The 12461-nt window shown below is 36.1% G+C and overlaps 1 protein-coding gene across 7 annotated transcripts in view; it reads right to left on the reverse strand.

Annotated features, from left to right (window-relative positions):
- The window catches only part of nrxn2a (neurexin 2a), a 516409-nt gene that overhangs the window by 397266 nt on the left and 106682 nt on the right, over positions 1–12461 (reverse strand). For 6 of the 7 annotated variants that reach the window (XM_048167611.1, XM_048167610.1, XM_048167609.1 and 3 more), the window contains 2 exons: positions 1763–1792; positions 1526–1564 (listed from right to left, as the gene is read on the reverse strand). The exons of the other annotated variant lie outside the window; for it this stretch is intronic. In XM_048167611.1, coding sequence (XP_048023568.1) covers positions 1526–1564; positions 1763–1792 — 69 coding nt within the window. The remainder of the gene's footprint in view (positions 1–1525; positions 1565–1762; positions 1793–12461) is intronic. 7 annotated transcript variants of the gene reach the window in all.

Here is a 12461-nt window from a genome sequence, read left to right on the forward strand (position 1 = left end):
AGTCACAGCATTGTGTTCTGTTCAGCCCAGTCTCACCGGTGAAGTGAAAATAGCATCACTTAATGAATGTATTTGACTTTAATAATAAAAGCATAATGTTTTAAAGCTATCTCTTGTTCAAACCATTTGTTTACAAGCAATTTTCAGTGGTTTTCATTTTAGAATGCAAATTTCACATAGTAAAATGGCAACCAAACACCTGGCAGTATTATACTGTACAGCTTATGTTTTCTACAGTACTGTAATGTTTTTTTACAGTAATAAACTGTTGTTGCATATATTACAGTAGGCACAGTGTAAAATTACAGCTTAATGCTGGCAAATGTATTGTAATTCAACAGGGATTTTCTTACAATGAATGCTACATTTATTTTAACAAAATTCAGTAAAACAGAAATATTTTGTTACAATAAAAGAAAGCTCTATTTGAATATATTTTAAATGTAATTTATTCCTATGATAGGGATGCAGCATCATTACTCTACACTTCAGAAATCATACTAATATGTTGATTTACTGCTCAAAAAACTTATCACAGCTGAAAAAGGTTGTGCTGCTCATTTTTTTTTTTAAGGATACATTATAAATGTCTTTGCTGTCACTTTTGATCAATTTAAATCAATTTAAATGTTCTGAGCTGAATAAAGGATTCATTTTTCTTTCACAAAAAATTATGAATGACCCCAAACTTTTGAACAAACGATAGTTGAATTTTTAAAATATATTTTCTAATACTGCATATAGTTTAAAAACATGCATTAAAAAACAATTAATTATGAATTTAAATATAATAGTAATACAGATTTTTTTTGTGTGTGTGTGGATATCACATGAGACATTTTGATGAAGACATACATCCTCATATGAGCTTCATGAACCAATCATTAGCAAATCCTGCAATTAGCAAACCCTGCTTATCTCACATAGGCCTGTAATCACTTGAAGTAATTAAGATTGACAGGTCAGTAAGGGAATCAAGGAATCAAGCTGCCTTCTGTTATTGCTGCAGACAGGGAGTGTGCTCTGTCTAAATTTGTTAGATAAATATGTCTGACTGAAGTGTTTTTGCATTTCAAGCGGCAGCACAGTAGACTTCTCTTATAAAAAAAATAATTGCAGTTTTAAAGCTTAGCCTGACTACACTGTAATTCAGCGAACATGCAGATAAAAGAATGTGAAGTGTATAATAGATAGTATAATGACAGTTATCAGCTGCCACAATGAGTCGCTTCAGCTGAAAGAAGAGGCAAGAAACATTTCAAACGGGTACATTATTTGCATTTCAAGTACACACCGATAATAAAGAAAGAAAATTAAACAAAATCAATTAGAGACATTTAAAAAAAAAAAATACACATTCAATCGGCAGCTTTCAATCAAAACTACTCTTTTTTTGTTGTTTTTTAATAGAGCCAAACAGCTAGAATGACAGCAGAGCTCTGGCTCTGTGCATTCTGGGTACGGTTTGTGACCGCACAACACCAGGACCAAAACAAACATGTGAGGGAGAGCGTAAGAGCATTACCTGCTGCAGGAGTGGCCATCAGAGGAGCTGCTCCTGGGGCTGGGCCAGTGGACAGGACAGGGGTGAGGAGACGCACATGGAGAACACACAGATAGCAGAGAATGAAAGGGCACAGAAACCAACGGGACAAAGAAATGGAAGGGGAAAAAGTAGATTAAATGAGTTGTGGAAGCAAGGGTTAGGTACAAAAAAGGGGGAATTAAAAAAAAGAAAAAAGAAATGGGAGAGGCCCCATACCTTGGCTCTTTACCGTCAGGTGCGCCAGACCTTGAAGGAAAAAACAGGAAAAAGGAAAAAAGAAATAAGAGGGTCATAAAAAAGGCACGGGCGGAAACAAAAAGCATTGTCACAACGTTTGACTGCAGTTTGTGACAGACATCCTGAGGCAAACATGGATGCCAAATTTGAAGGAAACCAAAGGGGAGGGAGAAAAAAAAAAGGAGGAAGGTAAAATAAACACACACTTTTTCAAAGGAAGGGGGCAATAAGAGGTGTTGAAGAGGGAAAAAGGAAGGGAGGGAGGGGATAGGGTAAGGAAAAAAGCATTTCAATTGGCACAAGTGCCAAAAAGGCACTTGCTCACAAAAAAAATGCTTTTTCTCCTAATGGAGCACATATTTAGTGTTTGGCAGATAGCATTCCTTAGATCATACGCTTCTATGCTATAGCAGTTACACCCATAAATGTTGCATTCGAAAGCCACAGTCTCATAAAATAGCAAAGAGAGATCAGAAAGCAGTGGGGAAATGTCTCATAAAAAGCAGCAGGGACCAAGATAAATTCTCCCAAGCGCACAGAGGCAACCAGTCCCAGACGGTCTATCGTCTTACTAACAGACAAAAGCCTGCGAGTTGATTTCAGCACTGTAATAATGTATGCAGCTTGACAGCTCAATACCAATCAATTACACACACCGATGCGGGAGCCATTATCCGGCAGTTTGAGTTCTGTAATCATGGTGCAGTAGTTGCTGTTTACTCCGACTAATGGGTTGGAGAGTCGTACAGAAACGCACAAGACAATCAGGAGGAATTGCTATGCAAATCCAGATGAGAGCCGACCAAAATGGCGGGGTCAGGCACAGGAAACTGGTGAGATGTCGATCAGGTTGTATTAAATGTTGAATGCAGTAAACAAACTGAGCAAAGCAAAGGCAAACCAATAAGATTAGAAAAATAATGCATCGTCTGGGAGCTTCGCGAAAATCCACATTAACTCCATTTACGCCTTTACGCGCTTATTCCATGTTGTGAGGAATACGATTACCTTCAGGAATGCCACACATTAGCTGCGAACGCTCTCTGGTGAACTGAACCGCATTCGAGACGATATTTAATTGAAAAGGGAGAATGATTCCTTCAAATTCCAAATGCACCTCCAAGGAACCACATGGCAAAAACAATCCTGGATTTAAAGAGGCCGGGCCTGCTTGGAGCTCTCATTGCCTATGCTTTTCATTTCCATGAAACAAAGGAATATTATGATTATAGAAAGCGGAGTTATAGCACCATTGTTCTCTCTCCCCGTGTGATTCCTTGACAATTACCACAGTACCGTCGCTTGCCCTGCTACTTCTATGCTGCACTCTATTAAGGAGATAACACGACTGTAGAATAGATCATTGTAACTGGGAGTTACTATTCATTGTGCAGCCAATTCCATAAAAAAATTATCACAAATGAAGGGAGCGAGACGATAAAAGATGCTTTGCTTTTTGAGAACATAACAAGAGCTGCAACTCATGGAGAATTACAATATGTGAAATGGCAAGGGATACGGTAAACAATGATGCACAGACAATATCTAAGGAAAGCACAATGGTGGTATCTGAACACTGTGCGAGTGCTACAGAACAAGTAAGGGGTTATTGTCTTTGCTTATTTAAATATTCAAAATATATGATATGACTAGTCAAAGTCATTATTATTTTATTTTATATTAATGTATTACCACCAGTTTAAATATTCAAATAGATTATATTTCAATATTAAATATGCTCAGTTAAATATTTAAATATTATTTAAAGTCATTTAAAGTACAATTACGTTATAGCATATTATAGTATAATTCAGTGTTTCCCAACCATTGTGCCAAGTGTGTAAAGTGTGCTGTGGATAATTACCGAATGCCAAAAAATAAATAAAATAAAATAAATTCTATACAGTTAAGAATATATTTTCGCTGTCAGGCGGAAACCTTGTATCTCATCATATTTGTTTTATTTTATTTTTAAAAATCAATGCTATTTGTCATCCTTTATGCCTGTATGTGGGTTTTAAAAATATTTAGCCAATGAAAAGGATTTCAAAGAGCTTGTGACACAACCTTGTAACTCTATTGGATCCGTCAGTCAAATTGTCCAAATGTACTCAACAACAAGAAAAACTGAGCACCCATATAGTCAGTTACAATAAACTGTAAGTTGATGAACGTATAATGCGAATGCAATGCAATACAGTCTCAGATGAAAGACAAAATATGTCATTTACTGGTCAAAAACCTTACAACTCCAGCTGAGCTTGATTTTCATAAAAGGTTAAAGGGTTAGTTCACACAAAAATGAAAATTCTGTCTTTAATTACTCACCCTCATGTCGTTCCACACCCGTAAGACCTTTGTTCATCTTCAGAACACAAATTAAGATATTTTTGATGAAATCGGATGGCTCAGTGAGGCCTCTATTGAGAGCAAGTAACCTTAGACTTTCAAATGCCCAGAAAGGTACTAAAAATATCTTTAAAACAGTTCATGTGACTACAGTGGTTTAACCTTAATGTTATGAAGCGACCAGAATATTTTTTGTGCGGCAAAAAAAAAAAAAAAATACTTTATTCAACATTATCTAGTGATGGGCAATTTCAAAACAATGCTTCATGAAGCTTCAAAGCTTTTATCCCATTTATCTTTTGTTTCAAAATCAGTGGTTCAGAGCACGTATCAAACTGCCAAAGTCACGTGAACCATTGAAATTTCGAAACACTTATGACGCAACGAAGCCTCGTTTACTGAAATCACGTGACTTTTGCAGTTTGAGATCATTTGAAACACGCTCCGAATTACTGATTCGAAACAAAACATTCATAAAGCTTCATTAAGCAGTGTTTAGTTCAGCGACGAGTGCTAAATATTGATGAATAAAGTCATTATTTTGGTTTTTGTTTTTTTGCGCACAAAAAGTAATCTAGTTGCTTCATAACATTAAGGTTGAACCATTGTAGTCACATGAACTGTTTTAAATACGTCTTTAGTACCTTCTGGGTTTGAAAGTCTAAGTTAACTTGCTCTTAATGCAGGCCTCACGAGCCATCGGATTTCATCAAAAATATCTTAATTTGTGTTCCGACGATGAACTAAGGTCTTACGGGTGTGGAACGACATGAGGGTGAGTAATTAAAGACAGAATTTTCATTTTTGGGTGAACTAACTCTTTAATATTATAATGACACATACACATGTTTGACATATATAAAGTCTTAATACCAACATTGATGACTCTGTTTAATTATTTAAAAAATATGAGGTTTTCACCCGACAGCGACAGTATGAAAATGTGTTGTTTTATTATCATCACCAACAACATCATATTGGCCACGTACACGCTGCAGCTAAATTTGTTTGTCAGTTCACCTCTTAGTGCTTAATCGCGTTCTGTACACACACAGTTCAGTAAAATACGGGAGTGACAACTGCATTCTACAACCGTATTAACTCCCAAAAAAATACAGGTAGTGACAACCGCATTTACAGAAAGTAAATGTACCGAACTAAACAACTAGTTGTTAATGACGTTTTTTAACGTGTATCACAGATGTTTCTCTCTTCTGTATTTGCGGTGAAGAAATCACAGGGAAAGCAGCACGAGCACGAGTGTTGCCAGATCTTTCTAGAAAAACAGTGAACAAGAACAAGCCCATGATAAACTGAAATAAACTGAAATGCGTTATGCTGAAATTAAGACTAAAATATTGCATAATATAATAAAATTAAATTCGATCGCTTTATGAGCCAAGCTTAAACAACAAGATAAAAAATTCTTGACATAAGTGAACATGGCAACACCGCAAGATTGCACTCTGTGAAGAAGCCTTTACAAGCATAAACAAAACACGACGCATCCGTCCACTCTGCTTTAAAATGGCTGAAAATAACAAGAATTTTGTCGTTGTAATATTAATTTGGTGACAATAACGGACTTCAAACACACAGCGTTGCTATGGTTTCCAAGCTGTCAATCAAGCTGTCGTTTCGAGAGTGAGTCGTGTTCCGTACATACATATAACGATAATTTATGGGATTCATTCCCGTATTTAAATGCGGTTGTTACTCCTGAAACTTGCGTGGCTATTGTGTTCCTACCTGGCTTAAGCTCAAGTTTCACATTAAATCTGTGTGCTACTTTCAATATGATATACAGTTTTAATATGCCTTTGGAAGCAGTGCATGTTTGTGCAATTTTGTTGTTTTAGTGCATAGTGGTGTGCCGTGGGATTTTTTACTTATCAAAACTGTGACATGACAAGAAAAAGGTTGGGAAACACTGGGATAGCATAACATCATATTAGTATCCATGCATTACAGGTGTTTTAGAACAAATAACAGCCTTGGGATATTTCCTTTGCTCATTTAAATATTAAAATATATAATATGACTATTCAAAGTAGGCTATATTATTCACACAATACAAAACAGCATATATTATTTTTTATTATATTAAGTATTATTAAATATTATATTATATTAAGTATTAAATTATTGCATATTATTACATATTATATTATTGCATATTATAGCAAATTATATCTTAGTACCTACAGTATGCAATACTGCATGCTATAGCTGCTCAAAAAAAGATGTTTTGTCATGGAAAAGTTCAAGAAGAATTTCAGGAAACGGTTAGCTGGCATGAAATACTTTTTTGCAGATACGTCCTGCGGTGTGACGTGATGTACTCCATCTAAAACCATTTTAAACAGCATTTCGCTAATTCTTTTATAATTGCAATTTTTATTCATGCAGCTTTTACGATTTTATTTTAATGGAGAGGGCGCATGGACTATTTGTACATTTAAAAAGTCATTTGTCAGAGCCACCACAGAGGCATTGAAAAAGGTTATAATTTTAAATGCCAGTGAAGGCAAAAGGGTGATAAAAAATGGTGAAATTTGAAATGTTGACCAGCAGTTAAAATATACTTGGTCCCTTAAATTATAAATTTTAACCGAAAATCATGTTTATTTATGAAAAAAAAAAAAAGCCATTGAAATTGTACCTTCTGATTATGAGTAAATAATGAGCTCTGCATCTACATCAGAGTACCTAAAATTGCCCATTAAAGGAACTGAATTCAGTTCAATCCTATTTATTCCAAACATTTTCAAAACATTAAAGGGTTGGTTCACCCTAAAATGAAAATTCTGTCATCATTTACTGAGGTTGTTCCAAACCTGTATAAATGTCTTTGTTCTTTTGAAAACAAAGGAAGATATTTTGAAGAAAGTTTGTAACCCTGCTGCTTTGGGCCACCATTGACCTTTTTTTCCTACTATGGAAGTCAATGGTGGCCCAAAGCAGGCTGGTTACAAACTTTCTTCAAAATATCTTCCTTTGTGTTCAGCAGTAAAAAGAAATGTATACAGGTTTGGAACAACCTGAGGGTGAGTAAATGATGACAGAATTTCAAAATTAAGGGGGAACTATCCCTTTAAGTCAAATTCAACTTAAAAGGTTATGCTATTCATAAACCTCAAACATGAACATCAATGAAGCCAAAGCAAATCTATCTATATATACACACAAAAACCATCCATCTTTTCTGTCTAATCTATTCTTTCATTCATCCATCAAAAACCGCAAACACGTCGTTCCTCAAGTATCTGGATGCAGTAGTTATCTGGTCCGGAGAGGTGACACCTTATGTTATAATGCCCATAAACTAAGAGGCGTCGCCTTTGAAGATCATACATCATTTATGAGCCTCTCACACTTTTAGACACATAAAGTGAACTTCTTTTATTCATAAATGACCCCATATCCACACTTTGCTTCTGCGTGTTTTAGCAGTTTCATTCCGCCACCTGAAATGGTGTTCTTCTGCCTCATTCATTCTAATTTCAGTCACAAAAGCCTATAAAAGTGCCATCCGTCACTAGTCACATCTCAGCTGTCACATCTGTTTCGCATAACAGTTTATGCCACAGTGACTTCTCAAATTTGAAAAATGAAGATGAAATTACCTACAAACTGGGATGTAATGGAGTACAGCGAAAAAGCCAACTGCATCAACAGATAGCAAGGGAGCACACAACCAGCCGGGAATTAAAAAGCAACACACACCTTGTTAACAAATATTTAAACAACGGTCGGCACAGTGAAAAAAAAGCTTACGGAGCCGCTCTACTGTGAAATGGAGGCATTTACAATGTGTTTACATTCAAATTTCTTGCTCAACAGCCTTAACTAAAAGGAACAAGCACACAGTCAGAAATAATTATTAAATATTAATTGATTTCGGTCTCACACTCCTATGCTACGTTGCATTAAAGAATTTTTCCATTCAGCCGTTTCACGTGCGACCAACAATCAGTCACTCTCCCACAACCGTCAATTTCACTCACTCTCTCCAATTTGTGAGAGGGACCGATTTATTCAGCTAATTTAACCAAGAGATACAAAGACGGAGAGTAACGGCTCATGGAGAGGTCTCACTTCCCTCCCAGCGATGCACATTTTAATACGAAACAGGTAGAGCGGCTGAGCAGAACAGCGGACGGAGCAGCGGTAGCCTTGAGGTGTTGGTATTTTAAAAAGGAGCGTATGCTTCATGTAAACATTTATTTTCTGAGAATGCAAATGCAAGGCGTCATTGCCTGCACAGCGCTGTCTGACGTGGAGAGGCCTGCTGCGGACGTCTGCATTGAAATGCGGTGGCCCATCTGCGTTGGCATAGCAACAGGCTCCCGTGTCTCCCTTAGTATGACGTTGGCGGCGCAACTAACCCACTCCCTTCCGCTTCTTTCTGTCTGCCTGCCTCACTCACTCACTTCTGCTCTTGTTCCTGCTCTGTTATCATGGCCGTTCACCTCCACCTGTCTGGCTTAATCTGGATAAAAGTGGTTTTCAAGAGTTCAATTTGTCTAAATGGGTCAATAACATAGCCGTAAAAAATGTTTACCTCATAAATTGTTTTCTGGAAGAGGGGAGATATTTTTTTTTTTAAATGGCAAGTGGGTATCGAATTGCATGCAGGAATAATGAAAAGTGAGCAAATAAAATAATATAAATAAATAAATAAATAATTCATGCCAGGCAATCAAAACAGCTTGTTTAGGTTAACGTGGTTCCATTACAAGGAATGTTTCGGTCCATAAAATGCATATTGCAAAATGTATGGGATGATTTAATATGCATGTCTTGGTGAAAATAGTAAAATTCAACAGACACTCAACTAGAAATATCATTTAGAATATTGGCCTTTGCTGTTTCCTAACATTCATCCAAACAGAAAAAAAAGTAATTATGGGATTTACTCCACATAATTCCATCCTTACATCTTGGCCTATCCTTACGTTGCTGTGGAAACAAGGCAAAATGATGCTTGCTTGCTTGCTTACTGAATTCTATGAAAGTCAGTTTCTGCCACATCAAAATAATAAAATAAAATAAAAATAAAATGCATAACTCAAGATTAGAATAGCATCTCATTTTTTAAAAGATACCCCAAGATACAAACTCAATTTGACATTCCATTAATTTTTTATTATTATTTTTTTTAAGTTGGTATCTAGGTGTAGTATACCTTAAATAAATGTAATATCTCCAAAACCATTTTAAAATATTGAGATATCTTAAAATAATTCAAATGATGTTTTGAAATGGTATTCTCAAAATTATTTTGGAATAATGATATAGTACTAACTCAAAATAATTAGACATGATCTCATCATTTTGAGATTTGAAATATCTCACTGAAATATCTCAGGTCATTATTTCAATATTATTATATTCAAGACCACATCATTACTTTGAGATATTAATTCAAGACAATATTATTTCAAGATTTTCAAGAGGAGATATATTAGAACATTTAGGCCTGGTTTCACAGACAGAGCTTAGATTAAGCCAGGATTACACCTCAGTTTAATTAGGACATTTATAGCTTTTATAAATGTGCCTTAAAAAAAATAAAAAATGACCGGTGTACATCTTGAGACAAAACAATAGCAAGGACATATTTTAAGATATGTCAGTGCAAGTTTCTTTCAGTTAAAACAGCTCAAACATGCATTTTAGTCTGGGACTAGGCTTAAAGGGGGACTCAGTAGTATTTCAAATAGGAGGAGAGAAAGGAGAGAAAGGAGGAGAGAAAACGAGCAAGAGGGATATTTGAAAATAAGAAGAAAAAAAAAACTGCAGAACGAAAGATGGGACACAATACAAAAGAACTCAAAAGAATATCTTGGAATGAAGGTTTATGCCTGGGCAAAACGCTTTAGGACTCGCATTTATATTAGAAAAGCTTTCCAGCGCTGAAGAGAGCTAAGTGGGAAAGCCTGAAAACAGACACGGATGCTGCTTTGATTCTGCTTCACATGTGAGTAACACCGTTTTGATTGTCTGGAGTTGCTGTGCTGTTGGCGACTAACAACAAATGCTTTGTATTTACTCTTGTGTACTGTACGTTCATTTTTTGTGCTTCCTTGTCATTCGTTCATCAACTGTGCTTTATTTTTCGTGAAGCTTTGTGTTGCAAGTCAGCTGTGATCCACACAGACATCCACTCACATTAGGGTGGTTAGGATTGGAGTGTGAGTTTTGGAGGCGGAGCAATGAAGAGAGGGGTGGGTTTGTTTGGGTTGATTTCAAATATCAACAATGTCAAATAGCGTAGTTCAAGATCTACTTACAGCACCTTTAAGCCTTGTCTGTGAAACCGGGGGTTAGTGTAAAAAACATTTTAATAATAAAGAACCCGTTTTCACTATTAATAATCTTTTGTTCATTGAAAAGCTTCCAAGGATGTTAAAAGTTTATTGTAGAAACTATAAAAAAAAAAACCTTTAGTTTTTAAGAGGTTGTGTGCTGGATTTTTTTATTTGATGTAGCAAAAAGCATAGCTTGCCACGTGGTTTTCTGCCACGTGGTAGAGCATAGGGGTGCAACAGATCGCTAAACTCATGGTTCCGGTCATTTTGCGGCTTTTAAAATCACAGAATGGCCCATTTTTCAGATCAGCCAAAAAAAATAATAAAATAATAATAATAATTCCTAGTGTGGCCAAGGATTTTTACTTGTCCTGCCACCATTTTCAATGGCCCCACCACAAAAATAAATAAATAAATAAATAAAACAGTTATTATCCTTATTGTTTTTGACCCACGTAACATTGTATTCTAATAAATAAGGTTATGACACCAAACCTTTAGATACCAAATGACATTTCGATACCTTAGCAAAAACAACTATTCTAACTAATATAAATTTCAAATATTATTAAAGGTCCCGTTTTTTGTGTTTTTTTGAAGCTTTGATTGTGTTTATAGTGTGCAATATAACATGTGTTCATGTTTCGCGTGTAAAAAAACACAGTATTTTTCACATAATTTACTTATCTGTATACCGCTGTTTCCACTGTCATAAAAACGGGCTGATGACTTCCTTGTTCTATGAAGTCCCTCCTTCAGAAATACGTAACGAGTTCTGATTGTGCCAGCGGTTCCTGTGTTGTGATTCGACAGCAGCTTCTGCTCCATCTTTCAAGAATAATCTTTGTGCAAATCCGGCATTAAACTGATTGAGATTGAGGAAGCTGTCCTCAGCAAAATGTGCTGCACATAGTTTTACATGTGGATTATAATTTTCGGGAACCGAGTTAAACATAAATTGTAACCATTGATCTCAAAGTACAGCGTCCCTGGAAAGGCCAAACAAAGGTGATTGGACTGCGGGATGAAAATAACAGCGTTTCGACGACATGGCGACAAACACACTCTACAAACGCAACTCTTGCTCTTCTCCGTGGGAGCGCAACGAGACCACGCTCGGTTTTTTGTGTATTCCTGTGGGCGGAGGTTAGTCAAAAAACTGTTTTAGTGACGTCATTAAAGAAGGAAGTAGAGGGATGTAGTCCAAACTGGCCGTTCGATGTAGGTGACTTCTGTTAAATAAAATATCTCGCTTGGCATTGAACTTTGAGCTTTAAAATTTTACAGATTTTATTTATACTCTAACAACAACATTACACACTAACTAAAGTTTGAAACATGGGATCACGAAGAACGGGACCTTTAAAGGCAAGTAAACAGTCAAAAATAAAATTAGAACAAAAACAAATTAGCAATAGTACAAATAAATACAACTGAAAGATACAAATTAAATAAAGTGTTTTATGTTTTGCTGGTAGGTCTAGTATTCAGGTACAGAAATAAAAAAAAAAAAAAAAATCCTTAAAGTTTCAAAAGTATTTCAGTCAAGAGTGATTTTCTTTTTGTTTTGTTTTTCGATTAAAAGGTGCAACATGTAAAATTTTCTGTCCGCTAGAGATTGCTAGAAGCCTATTCAAAACAAAGGCGTAGCTTGATGACGCCAAGTTTGAGCGCGGAATCTTGGGACATGCGGTCTTCGCCTCACAGCCGGTGGAAAATAATCAGGATAGGACTCAGAAAGAAATCATGTTCATGGATGCATTTATTAACGTTACTGTAGTATGAAGCAGAGCAGGACCAAGTGTTGTTGGAGGTGAACGAGGCCACTGGAGCGATTGCGTAACACACACCTCACGAGCAGCGGAACTTTTATTATGCCACAGTCGCCGGTGCCGCTTCTGCTTTTCCGGTCATGAGTATGAAGTAACGCAGCTCTGTTTATCATATTAGATACATTTGAGTGTGTTGAAAATGATTAACGTTACTTTGTGCGTTCGCTCAGCGGCTGTTGTTAG

This window comes from Megalobrama amblycephala, linkage group LG18 (genome assembly GCF_018812025.1).
Source record: "Megalobrama amblycephala isolate DHTTF-2021 linkage group LG18, ASM1881202v1, whole genome shotgun sequence".
Taxonomy (NCBI): Eukaryota; Metazoa; Chordata; class Actinopteri; order Cypriniformes; family Xenocyprididae; genus Megalobrama; species Megalobrama amblycephala.